A 22,009-nucleotide genomic window follows, 5' to 3' on the forward strand; every position below is an offset into this window, starting at 1 on the left:
CTACAGTGTATGGGAACATCAATGGGTTCAAGGTGTGCACCACAGTATGCCAATCTTTTTATGGCTGAACTGGAAGGTGCTTACTTATCCACATGCACCACAAAACCCATGATCTACCTCCATTATATTGATGATATTCTGATCATCTGGATGGCAGGTGAGGAGGCCCTAATTCAATTCCATGAGGGCTACAACAACTTTCACCCCACCATCAATCTGAAACTAAGCTATTCAGACAAGGAGATACACTTTCTGGATACCACCATACAGATTAAAGACAGCCACTTAACCACAACAATATTCCATAAACCAACAGACAGAACGGCCTACCTGATAAATAACAGCTTCCACCCCAAACACACAAGACAGTCTATCATATACAGCCAAGCAATACGCTACAACCGTATCTGTTCAGACAAGAAAGACCTGGAAAAACACCTCCTGGAGCTCAGGTCTGAATTTCTCCAGTTGGGCTACAGGCCAAAAGTGACTGATAACCAAATAGGTAAAGCAGCAGCCGTCAACAGAGATGATTTACTCAAATATAAGGAGACCCAACAGGAGGCCAGAGTACCCCTAGTAGTCACTTATAGCCCACAACTGGAGATCCTGCGTCACATTGCCAAGGAACTCCAACCGATTCTGCATAAAGACACAAGACTGAAAGAAATATTTCCAGTCCCTCCTCTCCTGTCCTTCCGGCAACCACCAAACCTGAAACAACTGGTTGTCCGGAGTGCCCTGAGACCTCCATCAGAAAATGGTACCTCACCCTGCCTGCAAAGCAGATGTAAAACGTGCCATCACATTCGCACAGGTGACCAGGTACCCGTACCTCAAACACAGCAGGTACATCAGATCAAGGGGACCTTTTCCTGCAGGTCCTCTAATGTGGTCTACCTTATTATGTGTCAACAGTGTCCAACCACAGGCCTTTATGTTGGGGAAACAGGTCAGAGACTCCATCAACGTATGAATTCACACAGATCTGACATTAAAAATGAAAGAAAAGATCTGCCAGTGGCTGCACATTTCTCCAGAGAGGACCACACTATGGAGGATTTGCAGATTACTATTTTAATGGGACATTTTAAGACACAGAGGGAAAGGAAAGAATGGGAGTATAAATTAATGAGGAGATTCAACACCTTGCAAAGTGGTCTTAACATCCATGCCAGCTTCATGACCTCCTACCTCTGACCTGGGGGCTACAAGCAGATAAGAGCCAGAGCTCATGTGTCTCGCCTCATAGGTTTTTAATGTTTTTATTGCCATCCTGTTGTAAATAAGATGTCCCTGTTTTTATCAATCTGTTGTTTTAGAGGTTTTTTTAATATCCTTTGATGATCACTGTTTAGTATGTATAAAATGCTGTGAATTTTCTGTTTCATGCATAACATCATGTCTGACGAAGAGAACTAGTCTTCTCGAAAGCTCACCATCAAATATACTCAGTTAGCCTCAAAAAGGTATCGCCTGATTTCTTCACTCTTCTTCTGCTCTCCATGGCTAACACGGTACAAATCTACACTACTAGTAAGTTGTGACTGAGGTAGGCTATTCTGGCAGGTGTTAGTTTCCATAGATGTGGAGAAAGCATATGACAACATTAGGTGGCACAGGCTGGATTTGATCCTTGGCCATCCTTTTGTAACCCACAATAAAATGTTAAAATTTCTCTCCACTCCTCTTTAACCAGGCTTCTTATCCCCTAATCGTGGCGCTCAGCAATCTACGTCAGCTACATAGAAATTAATGGGGAAGTATGGACAGGCATGGCCGGCTGCTCCACTCATCTCGGTGCGGCGAAGGGGCTAGACAGAGGTACCTCAGACCCCGTTCTCATGATCTGTGAGACCCCCACCGATTAGCGAGTTAGGAACTATTCTGTGAAAAGGGCCTAACTTGTTTTGTGGGAAAACCCCTTTAAAGCATTGTGAACTGGAAGTTTAGTGTCTCATATCACCTTGTACCATCTCTGTCTGGACTTAAACCAAGTCACAATTTGGGAAACTAAATGTCAAATTTTGTCAATTTCACTGCATTTGGAATTTGCTTCCTGCTAAACAGTACACTGAATGGAATGTTAAAAACTGACACTAGGAAGTGCTATTCGTTACACAGAAAACAAGCCTCATACAGCTTTGTACACAGAAATATATAAAAAGCTATGGATTTTTAAATGAAGGGATTGAAAAATGGAAATGCAAAAAACGAAAAGAAACCAGGTTAAACTACCATGCCCAAGGAGGAAGCCACACTTTCCTCGGCATCTGTCTTTTGTTCACTTGAGAAAGGGGTAGAACGCCCCGAAACGCGTTGTGTTTTAAAGACCTTGAATAAAAAATTTTAGTATATTCACCTCTGTGTGCGCCATCCTTTTGGACCCCAACAATAGACCACTTTCACCACATTCTATAGAGTTTGGCAACTCCATTTAGGAAGATCATCCTCTGGAGGCAGCACCAGACAAAAATTATCACCACAAAGCCTACAATAGTGTTGTGCCTATCTACAGCACAACCTAAAACGGTGAGCACAATCTACAGCTTTATGTCCATCTGTTACCCCCTAAGATGTCACACTATTAGCGCTTTCTCCCTGTCCTTCCTTGCCACTTTCTATACAGATGCTAGGAGGATGCATGGTTTATGTCCCTCTTTCTCTTTGTGAAAAGTTTGGACATATGAGAACCTTATGGCCACATACACCCTAGACTTTTAGGGGTTCTCCTGGAGGGGCAAGCTACACTGTAAGAAACCCTTACAAACATGATGTGCACACCTAGTGTGCAGTCCATATATCCAGATAGACCTTTAAAGATTTTCCAGTACCAGCCAGAAGAACGGACTTAGTGGTGTGTGTGTTTATGAGTGTAAATGACCCTTCCACTCCCCCATCCAATGTATTTAGGCCTTACCACCCCTGGAGCACTTTACACCTCAGGCTTTCAATGCTGCCCAACATATGGTTTATAAATAGTGTCAGGATACTGTCAGGAAAAGCTTGACCAAACTGTGCAGATACAGTGGCTACCAAATGCCAAAGCACCTGGACAGTTCGCCTTATGGTTAAATAAGGGTGTTTTTTTCCAAATAAGAGCGTTTTGAGAGAGCTGACGATAAGCAAATATTAGGCCAATCCCTTTATGCAGAGCAGCCTGTAGCTCTTATCTCTTATTCACTTAGTATTGTCATTGACAGTGGGGAAACTTCCAGCTACAGCCATGCCACCATACAGAACCTTCTCTGTGCTGCTTCTCACCCTGAATCTGGCCGCCACATCCTTAGCAAGCAACAAACTTTTAGTATTTCTTATTGATGGTCTTAGATTTGATTATATTGATGAGAAAGAACTTAAAGTCCTTCCTGGCTTTAAGAAGTTTATACAGAGTGGAGTCAAGGTGGATTATATGACCCCAGACTTTCCCAGCGTTTCTTATCCCAACTACTACACTCTCATGACAGGTAAGTCTTTGTATATACTTCTGTACTGCATTAATACAACAAATATTTTATCCCTGTATTATCAATATACACGTGTGAATATGATATACTTTTTAACCCCTTTCAGGATCAATTATTTTCAGGTTTTGCGTTTCCGTTTTTCACTACGGTCATTCCACAAGGCATATCTTTTTGATTTTTCCATTTTCTAAAGCTTGTTATCTGCTAGACAAATTGTTATTTCTAGTGGCACCATTTAATATTCTTTGTCATGTTCCAGGAAGCTGGAAAAAGTTCCAAATATGATGGAAATGGGAAAAAACACAGTTGTGTCATATTCTAATGGGCTTTGTTTTTATGGCTTTCAATGTGTGGTGAGGTGGTGAACTAGAGATCCCCATGCTGTAGTTGTACATGGAGACTAAACACATGAGATTACAGTTAGATGTAATTCTTACTGGTGTATAGAAAAGGCTATATGATGAACTTTGGCCACCCATTACAAATAGACCAATAAGCTCAATGTATTGTTAGTGAAAATGTTACAGAATATAAAAAAATAACCATATCCATAGTATCTAGCTTCACCCAAGGCAAGCCACTTAGAATGGTTTCTGCAGCATTTCCCAAGTTTCTCAAGATCAGTTTTGGCAGAGGAAGTCGAAAAGTCAATAAAAGACAACAAAGATAACAAAGACAGTGACTGGGTGCAGCACAAACTTCATTATCAGTAGGGTTATATGGTGGATTTCTTAAAAAACGGATTATCTATCTTTATATCGTTGTAAAGTTCAACATGAAAAGTTGGGGTTTCCAACAGCTTCTAAGCTATGGGGTGGTGGTGGTAGAATCCCTTAAACTTGGCTATGTAAAAATATGTGTAATTTAATTATTTTGTTCAACCAACCACAAAAAGTATTGGCCCTTGCTACTGTGATGACAAAAGAATAAGGTTGAGCACAGCAGAAACAGCATCATATACAGTAGGTTGAATGTCAATTAAAAGATACCATGTCATAGGGGATACCATGTCATGTAGGTTACAACATCTATACACCGGAGCTTTTTTTAAAAAATGTAATTGAAAACATATTAGGTTTTGTAATTTTTATTTCCTCTTATTAATTGGGTCTTTTCATCATTTAATTAGTTTAATAATCTTAGGCATTGGTTATTTAGACAAGAGAAAACTAATCCTGTCACTCTTGGCACCGGTACATAAGGATGTTGATTAAACAAATCCGGTTTCTCTAGATTTTTAATGAACCGTGAAGTCAGGTGCAAGGACTGAGCAGTGGCTCATTGGCTTCCTATGAGTCTTTATAATAAAGTTGTAGGTACTTTTCAGAACAATATATTTTGAGTATAAGATCTGAACACTCCAGCTCAATGAACCAATCTTATATTTGAGATTTGGGCTTTGCTATTCTATAAACTATGGCCGGTGGAATTACAGAATGTCCAGACTTTGTGGCTATAAAACAATTAATATTATTGCCCTACATTACCTATAGCCTACGGTAGATACTGAACCTATAGTCTGTTTCCAGAAATTCAACACCGGGGGGAAGGGGAAGAATGACATTGCTTGCTGGCACTTGCAAAAAAAAATTTCAAAAACTAAAATTTCTTATAACTCCCCCCCCGCCCCATTTTTACTAGAACTGATATAAAAATAAACGAAAAAATCATTAAAATAAATAAAAACTGATTAATTTTTTTTAAAACTAGCCATTTTCAGTTTTTCAGGCAGATAGTTTTACCACATAAATTAGTTAATGAATAACATTTCCCATATGTCTGCTTTACATTTTCATCATTTTTGAAATGTCTGGATAATTTACTTTGATGTCACACAGCTTACAAGTCAAACATCGGTTTTCTGTATTTTCAGAATTTACTATTTTGGGGATAATTAATAGAGTTTTAAATATATAACATTAGAAATCCCCTATGTATCAACCCATTTTCAAATCTGCACCCCTAAAACTATCAGAAACAGCTTTTAGGAAGATTGTTAACCTCAATAGTAATTAAATGAAAATGGAGGTGAAATTTAGAATGGTCTGATTTTGTCCGTTATACGTTCATTTAGCCCTGAAATTTACACTTTTCCCAAAGATAAAAAGAGAAAACCCATCTTAAAATTTGTTATGTAATTTCTCCCGAGTACAGAGACCCCCTGCATTTGGCCGTTACTTGTTTTATGGGCGCACCGCGAGGAGCAGAATGGAAGGAGCGCCCTGCAGCTGCCAGGATTTTAGTTTCCTCATTGGCCCCTTTTGTAGACTATAAAATTTTAGTTTTTCTGTTAGTGGGGCCATGTGACAGCATTTTTTGTGGGATGAGATGCATTTTCCAGTGTTTCCATTTTAGGGTTGGTATCTCCTATTGTTGAAAATGTATCAACTTTTTTTTGCGGGCAGGGGTAGAAAAGCATCAGTTCTGTACTAGATGTTTTTATTTATTTTTTGGTGTTCACCGTATAACCCAGGGGTTCACAAACTACGGCCCGCGGACCTTCTCTATCCGGCCCCTGTCATTGACGCTCTTTGGGCGGCATCGCCGCCCCCCGCATCCGGATTTATTGGTTGGGGGCCCCCGGGCTGGCGCACCAAAAGCGCCAATGATTAGGCTCCTGCTGGGGACTCCGGCGGGCCGTGGCCTCCGGCAGTCGGGCAGGGGCCTCTGTCTGTTCGGACAGGAAGCTCCTACCCGTCACTGTATAGTGCTCGATGCGGCCGGAAACGGACACTATTACAGGAGCGATGTGACTGGAAGACAACCCCGCGCATATCGCTCCATGAACTAGGATGCGCCGCCGCGTGATGATGTCATCAGGAGGTCGCGCACCCCTTCCTGTCTGGCAGCGGCAAGAAGAAACAAGAGGTGGGAGCCAGAAGGAGCCACAGGTGAATATAGATTTTTTTTTTAATTTATTATATAACAGTACAAACATAGTTCCAGCCTGGGGCCCAACATATGAAACAATTCATTATGAGAGAAGATGAAATAATTCATGGTGGGGGGATATGAAATAATTCATTGTGGGAGGCAGCATATTTAATAATTAATGGTGGGGGGAAGCATATGTAATAATTAATGGTGTGGGGCAGCATATGTAATAATTAATGGTGGGGGGAAGCATAAGTAATAATTAATGGTGGGGGAAGCATTTGTAATAATTAATGGTGGGGGGAAGCATATGTAATAATTAATGGTGGGGGGCAGCATATGTAATAATTAATGGTGGGGGGAAGCATAAGTAATTAATGGTGGGGGAAGCATTTGTAATAATTAATGGTGGGGGGAAGCATATGTAATAATTAATGGTGGGGGGAAGCATATGTAATAATTAATGGTGGGAGGGTTTATAGCCTAATAAACATGTTATCTTTAGTCTATGGGTCAATACGATTATGGGGATACCATACATAGATATTTATTTTTACGTTTTACTAAATATGCAAAATAAAACCTACTGTGGGGAAAATCTATCATTTTTAATCTATCAATCTATCATGCATCTCTGTGTTTCAAGTGGCATAACATTTTTATTTTTTTGGCTGGTTGGAGTTGGTTGGTGGCTTGTTTTTTGCGGGACATGTTTTACCTTGCAAGAGTTTCATTCTGTAGTACATTTTTTTATCACTTATTATTGCATTTTTTGTGGGATGAAATAGGTAAAAATCATAATTTTTGGTCGGTTTTTAATAGTTTTTTTTACAGTGTTCATCAAGCGGGTTATATAATGATTTTTTTTAATTCGACAGGTTGCTACGGAAGTGGTGATGCTATAAATGTGGGGTTTGTGTAATGATTTAGACTTTTTTTTCCAATTTGTGTCTCTTCATATATTTATAGGGCTTATGGGCATTTTTTAAAATTTATTTTCATTTAAGAACTTGTTTTTTAAACTTTTTTATTTCTTGCACCATGGGACATGATGGTATATTGCAGGGTATTAGCTGTGTCAACCTATGCTCATGTATAGACCTACACTGTGCCTTTAAGATCCCTAAATATGCGTCTAGGATAGTCTTTTGACACTGACCACCCTTATCTCACCATGTCACAAGATATTTAATATGTGGGACTTGTGTATACATTCTCCTGAAATGTCAGCCATATGCACTCATGGCCAAAAGTTTTGAGAATTACACAAATATTATATTTGATTGCATTGCTTGCATTTTGTCACAATTTGTTGGTTTTTGTTTGTCCACCCGTCTCTTGATGATTGACGACAAGTTACAATGGGATTAAGATCTTGGGAGTTTCCAGGCCATGGACCCCAAATCTCTATGTTTTGTTCCCTGAGCCATTTAGTTATCACCTTTACTTTATGGCAAGGTGCTCCATCATGCTGGAAAAGGCATTGTTGGTCACCAAACTGCTCTTGGACGGTTGGGAGAAGTTGCTCTTGGAGGACATTCTGGTGCCATTCTTTATTCATGGATGTGTTTTTAGGCAAGACTGTGAGAGAGCCGATTCCCTTGGCTGAGAAGCCGCCCCACACATGAATGGTTGCAGAATGCTTTACAGTTGGCACGAGACAAGACTGGTGGTATCGCTCACCTTGTCTTCTCCTAACAAGCTGTTTTCCAGATGTTCCAAACAATCGGAAAGGGGATTCATCAGAGAAAATGACTTTACCCCAGTCCTCAGCAGTCCACTCCCTGTACCTTTTGCAGAATATCAGTCTGTCCCTGATGTTTTTCTGGAGAGAAGTGGCCCTCCTTGACACCAGGCCTTGCTCCAAGAGTCTCCGCCTCACAGTGCGTGTAGATGCACTCACACCTGCCTGTTGCCATTCCTGAGCAAGTTCTGCACTGCTGGGAGCCCCATCCCGAAGCTGAAACACTTTTAAGAGACAGTCCTGGCGCTTGCTGGTCCTTCTTGGGCGCCCTGGAGCCTTTTTGGCAACAATGGAACCTCTCACCTTTAATTCCTTGATGATGTGATAGATTAGTGACTGAGGTGCAATCTTTCTAGCTGCGATACTCTTCCCTGTTAGGCCAGTTTTGTGCAGTGCAATGATGACAGCACATGTTTCTTTAGAGATAACCATGGTTAACAGAAGGAAAACAATGATGCCAAGCACCAACCTCTTTTTAAAGTGTCCAGTGGTTTGATTCTTCCTTAATCATGACAGATTGATCTCCAGCCCTGTCCTCATCAACACCCACACCTGTGTTACTGGAGCAATCACTGAAACCATGTTACCTGCTCCTTTTAAGGCAGGCCTGCAATGAAGTTGAAATGTGCTTAGGGGAAAAAGTTCATTTTCTAGGCAAATATTGACTTTTCAATTAATTTCTGTTAAGCTGATCACTCTTTATAAAATTCTGGAGTATATGCAAATTGCCATTATAAAACCTGATGCAGTAGACTTTGTAAAAATTAACATTTGTATCATTCTCAAAACTTTTGGCCATGACTAGTTGTGGGCCCTGTATTTACTTCCTGTCTTGTATTGGTCATTGCTAATATATGCATATCTGTATAGCGTATATGCATTTTGTGTATATTTAGCAGCTGATAGTTGTACTATACATTATACATTGTGCAGCACAGAACTGGCTATTTGTTATTATAACAATCATATATATGGCCACTTTTTTTCTATACTTTTTTCCCCCTAGATATGTTATAACTGGTATTATCTAGGAGAACTTAAGCACTAGTGTACATAGGTACAGTACCCGCATCACTATTGCATATATGATGAATATGGTGGTCTCGTCATTGTATCATGTATCACCTCTATCCGTTGCATCTATCTGTTGTTTTGTCTTTAATTCTTCTCTAAGTAAGATTTTCTATAACATGTTATGCATATTCTACAATAAAATTTGACCTTTTTTATTATATAGGGGTCATTGCTTCATGTCTTGTTGGTTTTTGGTTAAGTACATCCCTCTTGTCCTTATACTTGACCGACATCATGTTCTCATTAGAGAGTGCCTTGAAGTTCCCCTTTCTAAGTGGCTGCCTAATTCAGGGAGGCCTCCCTGGTTTTTGCATGTAGTGCCACACTCTACTGTGCCTCTGGGATGAGGGATCGGAATATTGGAATGCTGGTATCCGCATAGAGGTTGTAACCTTTATCCAGCAGTGGTTGAACTCGATGGCAAACATTTTTTCCACTAAATCCTAGGAGCGGGGGGGGGGCATTCTGAGGGGGGTCAATTCTGGTGTCCTTTTCCTCATAAACTCTAAACCTGTGGGTGTACCCTGTGGTACTCCCGCACAACTGATACATTTTAAATCCAAACCTTGACCTTTTGTTAGGGAGGTACTAGCAGAGTGTGTGTGGAAAATTTGCATTATATCCACTACTGGCACATATTCATGTGTACATGTGTGTAGCTTATATATGTCGTATGTGCAGGATGGGGACAGCTGTCAGGATTTAGTTATATGGTCACATTGGAGTGCTGTTATGTCTTTATATTAAATATAAATAAAAACTACTGCAAAACAAATGAAAAATATATTACATTCTTTGTCTGGATGAATAACTGATATATAAATTGTGTGTTATAGGGCATCACAGTGAGGTTCATCAGATGACTGGAAACTACATGTGGGATCCAAAGACTAAAAAGTCATTTGATATTGGTACTAATACAGATAGTCTTTTGCCAATGTGGTGGAATGGATCAGAACCGCTCTGGGTCAGCATGGTAAAAGCAAAAAGGAAAGTTTTCATGTATTACTGGCCAGGTAATTGTTTTTATAGTCATACTTTATAGGCATAACGGTTGACAAAAGTCACATATTTAATTGTGATTTGAATTATGTGAAGAAATGCTTATATTGTATGTAGGGGATTGTAGGGGGATTATTTCTGTAACATCTGTGTCGGCATTGTCCACTGTCTGTGCTACCAGCTGAGGAGGTACTGATTGTACCTTTGTCCCTTTCTGGAACAACTACAGTCTGAATTTTTTCCAGGGCTACCTTAAATTTCCAGTCGTCCCCTGGAGCTTGTTATAGAAGTCTTCTTAGCCATCTCCATGCATTGATTGTGACTCTGATCTTTGTTTTCCTGGTATCCTGACCTTTAGCTCTTGTTCAGACTACTCTAGTGTCTTGTGAATTTGTACTGCATTTGACCTTGCTCTGGAGATGATTCATATCTCTTTGTACTGTTTTATTTTTATTTCTCTGTTTTGCTCTCTGGCACATGGAAGGGATTGTCGACCACTTATTGGCCACCACCTACGGTGGTTTTAAGTAAGTAGGTAGGGCGAGAACGGTGGCTTCAGAATCAGTGCTCACTGTCTTGTCCGTTTTTCTCAACCTAGTTCCTTCATTACAATATCTATATGACACTGCCTGATTGCCTTGTTGGCTTGATAACCATCCATTTCACACCAAAAAGACCTCAGATCAAATGGAATTATTAAGGGTACAAATGTGCAAAAACAGACTAGACAGTTTCAACCGTTAATGGCATTTACGGTTCTTGGTCGCTCACTCTGCATAGAAACGGCTCTCTAGCCGAGTTGTCTGCTGTATAATACATAGGTTGTGGGAGTTAACCTATGCCATGCTCAAACTGAGCATGTGCATTGTCATCTTAGATCTTATTGCTGGGCCCTGGGCATCATCCTGTCGGTGGCCTTTTTGCACCTATTAGCGCTGCAGCAGACCTAGTGCACAGAGGCTGGAAGAAGATCTAATATGTGCAAAATGGACATTTCCTCAGTAGGCAACCAGCTAGTCTTACATCACGAAAAGTTTCTCTATGTGAGTATTTTACCTTAGCAAAATTAGCAGTTTACTGCTGTGCCAGATTTATCATCATGTCTGATGCTGGATGATAAATCTGGAGTAGTTTAAGATTGTTGTGTCATACTTTGCACCTCCTATTAGTCGATCTAGTTTACTGCATCAAATTTTTGCGCATAAACTTAATTTTTTGGCGCACTGACTATTTGTCACAAGGCAATGCCCTCTTTTCAGTCATACTTTTCATACTTGTTAGGTTAACAGTCTAAAGGCCTTGATAAATGTTGCGCAAAGCAGTGATAAAAAAAAAGTACATTGATAACCCAGTGTTACCCTCTCTCTATATAGAATTTATAATTACACACTGGTGCATGCCAGAGATGCTGTTCTAAAGATAAGTACTAAGGCCTAGTTTTCCTTGTTCCACCCTGAAAAGTAAGTTTAAAGGACATCTACCACCAGGATGAAGGATTGTAGGCCAAGCACAATGACATAATGGTGCGTGACCCCTCTGACAGTATCTGCTATTATTTTTGCTTGCAAAGATTTAAAAATGTTTGTACTTGATGTTAAAGGGAATCTGTCAGCAGGAAGTGACCTAATAAACCACTTACCAGTATCTTGTCATACAGCTGAACAACTTCCAGATTATGTTTCTTTCATGACCCAGTGTGGTGGCATCATCCAGAAAATAAACTTTAACCCCTTCCCTTTTTCGTTTTTGCGTTTTCATTTTTCACTCCCCACCTTCAAAAATCTATAACTTTTTTATTTTTCCATGTACAGAGATGTGTTATGGCTTATTTTTTGCGTAACAAATTACAGTTCAAAATGGTGGTATTTAATATTCCATGCCGTGTACTGGGAAGCGGGAAAAAAATCCAAATGCAGTGAAATTGGTAAAAAAACGCATTTGTGCCATTTTCTTATGGGCTTGGATTTTATGGATTTCCCTGTATGCCCCAAATGACATGTCTACTTTATTCTTTGGGTCGGTACGATTACAAGGATACCAAATTTGTATAGGTTTTATAATGTTTTCATACATTTACAAAAATTAAAACCTCCTGTACAAAAATCTTTTGGGATTTTGCCATCTTCTGGCCTTAATAACTTTTTTATACTTTTGTGTACAGAGCTTTGGGAGGTGTCCTTTTTTGCATCTTTTGATGACGTTTACAATGTTAGCATTTTTAGGACTGTACGACTGTTTGATCACCTTTTGTACGAAATTTTAAATTTTTTTTAAATGGCAAAAAAGTGCCATTTTCGACTTTGGGCGCTATTTTCCGTTACGAGGTTAAACGCAGTGAAAAACCGTTATTATATTTTGATAGATTGGGCATTTTTGGACATGGCGATACCTAATGTGTTTATGAGTTTTTAGGGTTTTTTATTTAAATAACTTGTTTTTATTTTTATTTTTACTATTTTTCAGACTCCCTAGGGTACTTTAACCCTAGGTTGTCTGTACGATCCTATCATATACTGCCATAATAAAGTATGGCAGTATATGGGGATTTTCCTCCTCATTCATTACAATGTGCTGATAGCACATTGTATTGAATAGGTTAACACAAAGCAGCCTCGGGTCTTTGGAAGACCCGAGGCTGTCATGGCGACGGATCGCCACTCCCCAATGATGTCATGGGGAGCGACGATCCTCTGCCAGATGGATGGCACCGATCACGGGTGTAATATGCAGCAAAGACTTACCAGCTATGGAGAGGGCTCAGCCCGTGAGCCAGCTCCATGCACCCACACCCGGCGTGTGACGTACTATTACGTCACATGTCGGTAAGGGGTTAAAGTGTAAATTGGTTGTATAAAGCCAAGGAGGCAGATATTTTACACTAAAGTCAAGCTCTCTCTTCCTCTGACCCCCCTTCACTGTTATTGATGGTCCGGCATCCATAGACATTAATAACCAGATCTCCTGAGGTCAGTCAGGGAGGACTGGACATTTACTGCTCTTTTCCTTGACTTCAGTGTTAAACTCTCCTCCTCCTTGACTTTATAAAACCAATTTACAGCTCACTTCAAAGTTGATTTATTGGATGATGTCACCCCATTTGGCCATGAAAGAAACAAAAACCAGAAGAAATTAGAAGATGTTACGCTGCTTTACAATAGTCTGGTAGTGGTTTATTAGGCCAGTTGCTGATGACAGGTTCTCTTTAAAGGGGAACACAAACCTTAGCCCAACATGAACAACCAACTAAATGCAGTGGAGGCTAATTAGGAATTTATTTGCAACCAGTAGACAGTAGATATACAAATAGATTTATTATAAATAATTTTTTTCTCATCTATGTTGGAATCAATAATTGCACATAGAAGTAGAAATGTCATACTTCTGTCATAGGTCATAGAAAACAATTGTCATACCACCACAGGCCGGTCAGCATAAATTGTATAATACCAGACATTATATGATTTGCTATTATTATATTTCATGTATCACCATTGAAGTGTCTTATTCCAAGTAAACACACGGTATTTTTAATTTATTGATGGTATAGCCTTTTTATTAAGAGGATACTTGACTAATATTTATCCATTTTACAGGCTGTGAAGTTGAAATTCTTGGCGTTAGACCAAATTATTGCCGTGAATATTACAATTCCCCATCAGACGCTAATTTTACACGTGCAGTGAATGACGCTGTTGAAACGCTGTGGTACCGTAAAACATATTTCACTAAGTATTTGATATAGTGATTTAGATTTGATAGTGGACAGGTTACAGTTACATTTTTATTACAGATGAGACCAAGAATATTATTTTCATTTATAATGAAATGTATAAATTCAATATTGTCTAAAATACTTTCTTGTCTTAATTGTTATTATAATGATAATTTTAAAAAATTCATTTATTCACAGGAAGGGCAACGCTGAAATGGCTGCCGTCTATTATGAACGTGTTGATATAGAAGGTCATCACTTTGGACCCTTGTCTGAGCAAACCAAAAATGCCACAAGAGTAGTAGATCAGATGTTACAAAATCTGGAACAACAAATTATAGTAACTGTCGATTTACATATTTATGATAAATCTGAAATCCGAATGAAAAGCACATAGATTTATGTCAAGAAAATCTACCATCAAAATCAAGATAGATAAGGGACACTTACTCATAGATCCAGGCACCGTGACTGTGTTAATCTTCTTATATTTCTTATCCATGTCCTCCTTCCTTCTGAAATCAACTATGTTAGGTTAAAGGACATCTACCACCAGGCTCAAGTAGTGTAAACTAAGCACACTGACATACTGGTGCCTGCCCCCTCTGTCAGGATGCACTCTTCTTTTACTTTCTTAGGACCTTGTTTTTAGGAAAAAGGGGTTTTGAAAATTATGCAAATGAGTTGGGGGGGCTGCAGGCTCCATAGATGTCATAATTTGCATAAAACCTTTTTTTCATAAAAACAAGGGCTTAATAAGTTTAATAACAGCAGATCCTGCCAGAGGGGGCACACACCAGTATGTCAGTGTGCTTGGTTTACAATCCTTCATCCTGGTGGTAGATGTCCCTTAATGAGCCAGAAGGACTCCCACCTGCTCCTTCTGCACCACCCTCCCTCGCAATATGTGCTGCTGCTGAGAGATTACGGCAGGAAGGGGGCAAGTGCTGAGTGAGCAGGGGGAGGGTGAGACAGTGTAACAACTGAAGACAGAAAGCAGAGAAGCTCCGGGGGAGCACATCTGGAATTAGCATAATTTTTAATGTTGATTTTAGAGGGAAGGAGGCCATGCATAACAAGTATAAGAAAACTACCACAGTCACAGTGCCTGGAAATAAGAAAGGTTTCTACTCATATAATCACCTAGAGCAAACATCTAAAAAGCTCAATTTTCCATTGATGCAATAATTAAACTTTGTTACCTAAAACACCCAGAACACCCCCGAATTTTATTTAGTTTTCAATTGTTATAGAATGATGAGGTATTATTTCTCCAGATTAGAAAAGAAACACACACAAGCCATCTTTTGTCAGTTTCGTTTTTTTCTTATTAACCTTTAACACATTATTTCAAATTTAATCTCTGTGTGATATTTGATAACTAAAACGCATTCAAAACACATTCCATGAACAACAGGACTACTAATGTGTGTGACCAGAATATATTATGTGCTCATGAAGTTCCTGTTTAGGACACTATTTGCCAGCCTAATGGGTCTCACATAAACATTTTGCATAAAGAATGTCATGGAATACTGATTCTGGCACATTTACAACTTAAAGGGAAGTCAGAAATAAAGTTGTAAATTTGCGAGTTCATCGCATTACACTCGCAAGTGTGGAACGGGCCTAACACTAACCGTAACCCTAACCCTACAATTAACACTTAACCTAATGAAAAAAAATAAAGAATGAGAAAATTGAGATAGGACTGGTTTATATACATATAAATTGGAGCAACAATGATGAGGAATGATTCAAACCCAAATTAAATCTTTGGAAAAATTTGTTGAAACTTCAGCAAATTGAATTTTGAATGAATTTCTCATCGCTAGATATTACCATTACATTAAACATGTTTTCAGTGATGACTCTTATTTGTTTGTTTAATTTATTTAGAAAAGTGGACTGAAGCATAAAGTAAACATAATTCTCTTCTCTGACCATGGAATGACAGATGTATCGGTGGAGAGACTGATAGAACTTGAAAAATATATTGACTTTAATGACATCTTACAAATGAAAGACCGTGGTCCTGTTGTGAGTTTGTGGCCTGCACAGGGTAAGGACACCAAGGTATGTGATGGGGATATATATCTCTGCATTAAATTTGTTCACAGAAGTGTAGATACCACAAGGGGGGCTCCAGAGCTCAGAGACTATGATGGTGCACTATGAAGCCGGAGTAGTACACCCCGGCTTCAGTGCACAAGTGCTGTAGGTACACATCATGTACTATGAAGCCAGAGTGTTCCAGCATTATTGAAGCATTGAAAGGGGAGGCGCCAAGAGCTCCAGATGTGAGTCTGATGTGCCTTATTGGACTCACATCTAGGTAAGTATAAATGCCCTACAAGGACGTTGGTTTAGTGTCCCATATTCACCTGACAGATTCTCTCAGATTCCAAGATGCCCCTGATAGAAGCCTGAGTGGCTCTGGTCAGACAGAAGTGACAAGAAATGTGTATGAGTACAGAGATGTCTCCTGTAAGTCACTATTTTTGTCCTAAGATTATTAATTAGGAGGGCTGAGGAGAACCAGTATCTACCACTATATACTATACTTATCCTCCTGCAGAGCCACTGGAGGTAAAGTAGATCATATTGCCTAAGATTTGGTTTGACCTTATACAATGTCTTCTCACCGTATCGTGTTGCATTTGACAGGTCTACAACCAGTTGAAAGTTGTACAGCACATGGCTGTCTTCAAAAAGGAGCAAATTCCAGATCGATTTCATTATAAGAATGGAAAATTTGTATCGCCATTAACTCTGGTAGCTGAAAAGGGCTGGTTCATAGCTCAGGTACAGTAGATATGAATTATGGTATTTCAGCCTCGGTAGTATGGTTGCCATAAAACGTATCCATTTTATCTTATTTAGAGTAAAAAAAAATCCCCCCTTTGGAGTATTGGAACAGTGCCTAATCAAGGCCGGCGGTATGGGTGGCATGGATATGACAATGAGCTGGTGGACATGAAAGGATTTTTTTTGGCATCTGGCCCAGGTAAATGCCCATATAGCTTTTACCATCAATTGTATCATCGTCCTGAGGAAATCAATACCATAGAAAAAAGGAAATCAAATTATCGTTGTAGCTTTCCTTCAGGGTCCCCTAAACCGGAAAATCACAGGCCCTGGAAGAGCTCCAATGTAAATTAAGCTTTGTCCACGCTTCCTTGCTTTTTCTGCAGTTCGATTAAAAATTTGCTGAAAGTGGCAATTCCTGGGCTACCTTTGAGGAGGAGGTCTTGAGTCCTGCATGGTGACCTCTCTGCTGGGTGATGCTCTGTGTGCCTAGAGAGAGGGCTCTGAGTGCCACTCCTGGCACCTGTGCCATAAGTTCGCCACCACTGGCATAGAGGATAGCAAGCCGACCGCTGAGGGCCTGACTGCTCGGGCTCTCCCTAATCAAGACAATGGGACCCATAGCAATCCAGAAAACGAGGGTCCCATTCTCAATAATGAGTTTAGTGGCAGGTCTAGCATGTATCATTTATTGCAATGAACAGCGCTTGGCTATCTCTGGCACTCCATTTCAGCTGACCGCTGTGCTTGATAATTTCTGACGCTCCCATACTTTGAAACTCAACCTGCCACTCCACCCATTAGTGAGACCAGTACCAGTGTTCTTGGGACTGCTGGTGGTCCCATGCTCAAGATTGCTGAGAAACCCAACTGTCTGATCCTGTGGATAGGGGATATTTTTCTAAATTGCTACAACCCCTTTAACATGTGCCAAGTGATTAATTTCAGGACATGGTTTTAGCCTTCCAACATATGTGATTTATTCTATTGAAAATAATTTGATCAAAACATGTATTGGAAAGTTTTATTGACATCTTATTTGCTTATTGCACAATTTTCTGATAAAAATACTGTATACATGTAAGACGAGGGGCTTCTAGGCCTATTACATGGAATGTCATGATAGAAAGTGGCTCATGACTTATTCTTCTGTTTCAGATTTTAAAGAAAACTTCAGAGCTGCTCCAATCAGAGCCGTTGACGTTTACAATCTAATGTGTAAAGTTCTTGGTATGGAGCCAAAGCCTAACAATGGATCATGGTCTAGGGTGCAGAGCATGTTAAAAAGTTGAGCCCACTTTGGTATAGTAAACACTATTGTTTGCACTGTGGCCCACATTTATTAAAGAATTTGAACCAGTTTTTGTTTGACTTTGCACTGAAAAAGACAAGGAAACTACTCGCACATGCATTTAAGAAGTGTCGACCACCACTATGCCTTACATGACAAGCAATTCTGCACATAAAGGGGCATTCCGGTGCACAATCGGACCATGTGCCACATTTATCATGTACTGTCCCACAGAATTGTTTTGCACACCCTATGCTAAAGGTGCACCAATAAAAAAGTTGGTGCCCTCTGTGAAATTAATTAATCTGGTTCACCCTGAACACTCCACAGGCAAACTGTTTTTGGTAAATGTGAGCCTAAATATTTGATACTGCCTAGCCAAAATTACTAATACATTTCTACATCTGCCTGTTCTGTCAGTCCGACACAATACAAACCTATAAACATTTACTGATGTAACAAAGAACATTCACAAATAGAATTCAGCATGTAGTTATGTCTCCTAGAAATATGAACCCACTTACAGATGATTATTATCTGAGTCTTGCTATGAGGCAATAAAATATGCTTCCCCCGCCGCTGTATAAAAAGAGTCTACTTTTGGGTTGTATAACTCAATAAGAGATCATTGACTGCTAGAAATACCTCTACAAATTTAAAGACATTTTTTTCCTGTTGGCCAACATTTAAAAGGATTGTATCATTGAACTGAAAGAGGTGTGATGGTCGTTTTGGCAAGTTGCTCACCATCTTGGCTGTTGTGCCTTAGTTGTTAGGAGAAGTGGTTACACACCTGATGAACAGGCTCTTGGTGGTCCAGACAGACCACCAGTAGAGAAGATACAACATCCCCCACCGGGGCCTAGCCTTTTTCTTGGCAGGAGAAAGCCGGGGGCCCTGAATACGTGAGTGGCTGGCTAGCGCGGCCTAGCGCTCGTAGGTGGTCACAGTGACTGATATCAGGGAACCGAGCCCTCGTCCATAGCCTGGCAGGCTTCTAGCAGGCGGATGGTACAATAAAATGGAGGAAGAGGCTGAATGTGTAGATTAGTGAGGGGGAGCACTTGATGGTAGGTAAAGCATATAACTTACAGTTCTTTATTTAAGAACTGGCAACTGCCACAACTACAGCAACTGAATAGAGATAGCTGGTTGGATCAGGTTCCTCAGGAAGATTCTCACAGCCTGGCAAGGTGGCTCCAGGCTGGATATATAATCGGCTGCCTCAGCAGCAAGGTAGGACAGACCCCTGAGGGTGGATGTCTGTTTGGGGCCTGGTGTTCTCTCAGGCCAAGGTAGTCAGGGCAGCTTGCCATAGACACCTGAACTCGCCTAGACTGACCTCTGTAACAAAAGACCTCAAAGACCTGACCATATTATCCAGAACACCACTTAAAAGTGTATCTTACATGCGAGCAGAAGGAATATTCCCATAATAATATAAAAAAAATAATAAAATTAATAAAATTATATACGTTTTATATATCAGTTGCAATCAATCATTAAAATAACTGTAGATCCAATGCATATAGTTATAGTATATATAGTATATATATAGATCTAATTCTCTATATGTCTCTAAGTCTTGATGCAGCACCTCTATTAAATTTCACTTCCTATGTTGTCTGCAAACAAACTAAAATCCTAATTTGGCTAGTGGTGCCTTTCCAAAACAGTCTTATACAGGGTCTAATACATTGAACTACAGACAAAAACTGTAAATTAGACTCTTTGTCGCAGATGTAGCATTCAGTTAAACCAGTTAAATCAGTTTTTTTTTCCATTAGTTACTTACAGTATCCATGTGCATTGTTCTATTACGCCCACCTCGGCCGGCTCGCGTCTACACTATGGGTATGTGCCACAGGATCGGGCATGTAGCATTATAGATCCTGGGGTCCAGCTCAGTTGAGCTCAATTCTGCTTTTTTCTTCCTCTGTAGTAGTAGCTATTGTTGGGCAAATAACCAAATAGGCGGATTGTATATTTGCTTATCCAACGATCCTCTTTTGGAGTCAATTCAAAATGGAGAAAAAACTTGCCAGACGCGTTTCTTTGCTGTGAAGCGACTACTGTTTTAATGGTCTGTGGATCGCTTGCATTTAATAGTCATCTCTAGTAGAAAACAAAGGACACTATTTTCACGATGTGCCATATCCAGATGGGTTGCCTCTTATGGCACAGTTTACTGACATGTGACGTACTCTAGTATGCCAGTATATGGTAGGATCAATCAGACAACCCTAGGGCATTGATGGCAAACCTTTTAGACACTGAGTGCCCAAACTACAACCAAAACCCGCATAATTTTCGCAAAGAGCCAATGCGACAATTTGAGCAGTAACTTATTACTCCCTGCTCTTTCACAGGTTTAAATTGTATAGGCACCTGAGTAGACAAATACAGTAGAAAGAAAAAGAAGTTTGGATTATCATTGTAGGTTCCTTCTAGGGTCCTGGGCTGCCTGGGACTGCAAGAGGTCTTGAGTCCTGTCTCGCGAACTCTGCCTTGGGATGATGGCAAGAGTGCCCGTATAGAGGGCTCCGAGTGCCACCACTGGCACCCGTGCCACCACTGGCACCCGTGCCATAGGTTAGCCACCACTGCCCTAGGGGATCTGAAAACTAGAAAAAAAATTTTTTAAAAAGCTAAAAAAAATTATATTAAAAACACCTAATCATTCAGATCGCTCCCTTTCTCTAAAACTCATATAAATAAACTGTAAAAATAATAAACATGTTAGGTATCGCTGTATCCCAAAATGTCCGATCTATCAAAATAAAATAACAATTATTCCAGGCGTTTAACCTTGTAATGGAAAATAAAGCCCAGAGTCGAAAATACCACTTTTTTGCCATTTTGAAAAATATAAAAAATGTAATAAAAAGTGATCAAATGGCCATATAGTCCTTACAATGGTAGCATTGAAAACATCATCAAAAGTCACAAAAAATGACACTACACATATCTCCGTACACTGAAGTATTTTGCCAGAAGGTGGCAAAATGAAGAATTTTTCTTTTGTACAGGAAAATCTATGGAAACATTATAAAGCCTATACAAATTTAGTATCACTGTGATTGCACTGACCCAAAGAATAAAGTAGTCATGTCATTTGGGGTGCACAGTGAAAGCCGTAAAATCCAAGCCCACAAGAAAATTATGCAAATGCCGTTTTTTCACCATTTTCACTGCATTTGGAATTTTTTCCTGTTTCCCAGTACAGGGCATGAAATATTAAATACCATCACTATGAAGTGCAATTTGTTACGCATAAAACAAGCCCTCATAGAGCTATTTAAATAAGTTATTAAAATAAGTTATAGATTTTTGAAGGTGGGGAGTAAAAAAAAGGAAACCCAAAAATGAAAAAGGGCCTCAGTATTAAGGGAGAAATCTACTCTACTACTAATCAGAAGTAGCCTCTGCAATTAATTTACATAGTACTAAAATTTCATCTCTCATCTCTGATCTGTTTCATCTCTCTTTTTCTTTGTGTCAGATACTATTACAATGTTCAGAGCTAAATGAAAGTGTAGATAAACCTGGACCCTGAGAATCTAAGCACATTGTCAGCACACAGCATCTCATAGCGCAGAGTAATTATGCAGTGTCTTAGAGAGTCCTCACCCACATTTTACAATAACCATCACTGAGTGATATGAGCTAAAACAACAATAAAACTGAGTAAACATTTATTGTGCAAACACCAGTATGGGATTAAAATTTGAGAACTGTCTTTCATGGGAAAACCCCTTGAACTGTATATTATATTCCACATGGAACCAGGATACAGGGTTGTGAATAAAAAAGCATATTGCAAATGATTTGGAGGATTTGCAGGAAAAAGACACTTCTCACATTGCCAGAAAATTCTGAACACTGACAATGGGAAAACTGATAATGTTGGTGCTTATAAAGGTAATAGTGACACTTTAAATGACCCAAGGGATGAAATCCTGTATTCAGTAAATCATGTAGGATATTCACTGTTATACTATTAAGATTGTATAAAACAACAGGATTTAAGCCATTTC

General features: G+C 39.6%; 1 protein-coding gene and 1 long non-coding RNA gene across 3 annotated transcripts in view; both read left to right on the plus strand.

Annotated features, from left to right (window-relative positions):
• Positions 1 to 3,207: 3,207 nt before the first annotated feature.
• Positions 3,208 to 18,032, plus strand: LOC140107696 (glycerophosphocholine cholinephosphodiesterase ENPP6-like). Of its 2 annotated transcripts, XM_072131692.1 has the most exons (8): positions 3,208 to 3,467; positions 9,996 to 10,175; positions 13,755 to 13,866; positions 14,072 to 14,213; positions 15,773 to 15,949; positions 16,541 to 16,678; positions 16,757 to 16,880; positions 17,840 to 18,032. In XM_072131692.1, exons 1-8 carry the CDS (start codon positions 3,227 to 3,229, stop codon positions 17,971 to 17,973), a joined length of 1,248 nt encoding a protein of 415 aa, XP_071987793.1. In that variant the 5' UTR covers positions 3,208 to 3,226; the 3' UTR covers positions 17,974 to 18,032. The 2 variants fall into 2 exon arrangements, with proteins under 2 accessions (XP_071987793.1, XP_071987794.1); XM_072131693.1 differs by lacking the exon at positions 16,757 to 16,880 and having other exon boundaries at positions 17,840 to 17,972.
• Positions 18,033 to 19,111: 1,079 nt separating this feature from the next.
• LOC140076603 (uncharacterized) overlaps positions 19,112 to 22,009 on the plus strand; it is a 44,761-nt gene continuing 41,863 nt past the window's right edge. The window contains exon 1 of the long non-coding RNA XR_011849625.1: positions 19,112 to 19,208. This is a non-coding gene — a long non-coding RNA (uncharacterized lncRNA). The remainder of the gene's footprint in view (positions 19,209 to 22,009) is intronic.

This window comes from Engystomops pustulosus, chromosome 1 (assembly GCF_040894005.1).
Source record: "Engystomops pustulosus chromosome 1, aEngPut4.maternal, whole genome shotgun sequence".
Classification (NCBI taxonomy): domain Eukaryota; kingdom Metazoa; phylum Chordata; class Amphibia; order Anura; family Leptodactylidae; genus Engystomops; species Engystomops pustulosus.

What these genes read in the sequence shown, in the direction of transcription:
- LOC140107696 (XM_072131692.1), top strand. Translation starts at nt 3,227, where the DNA reads ATGCCACCATACAGAACCTTCTCTGTGCTGCTTCTCACCCTGAATCTG. An exon ending in CTACTACACTCTCATGACAG is followed by an intron (nt 3,468 to 9,995) that starts GTAAGTCTTTGT and finishes TGTGTGTTATAG; the next exon opens with GGCATCACAGTGAGGTTCAT. An exon ending in GACGCTGTTGAAACGCTGTG is followed by an intron (nt 13,867 to 14,071) that starts GTACCGTAAAAC and finishes ATTTATTCACAG; the next exon opens with GAAGGGCAACGCTGAAATGG.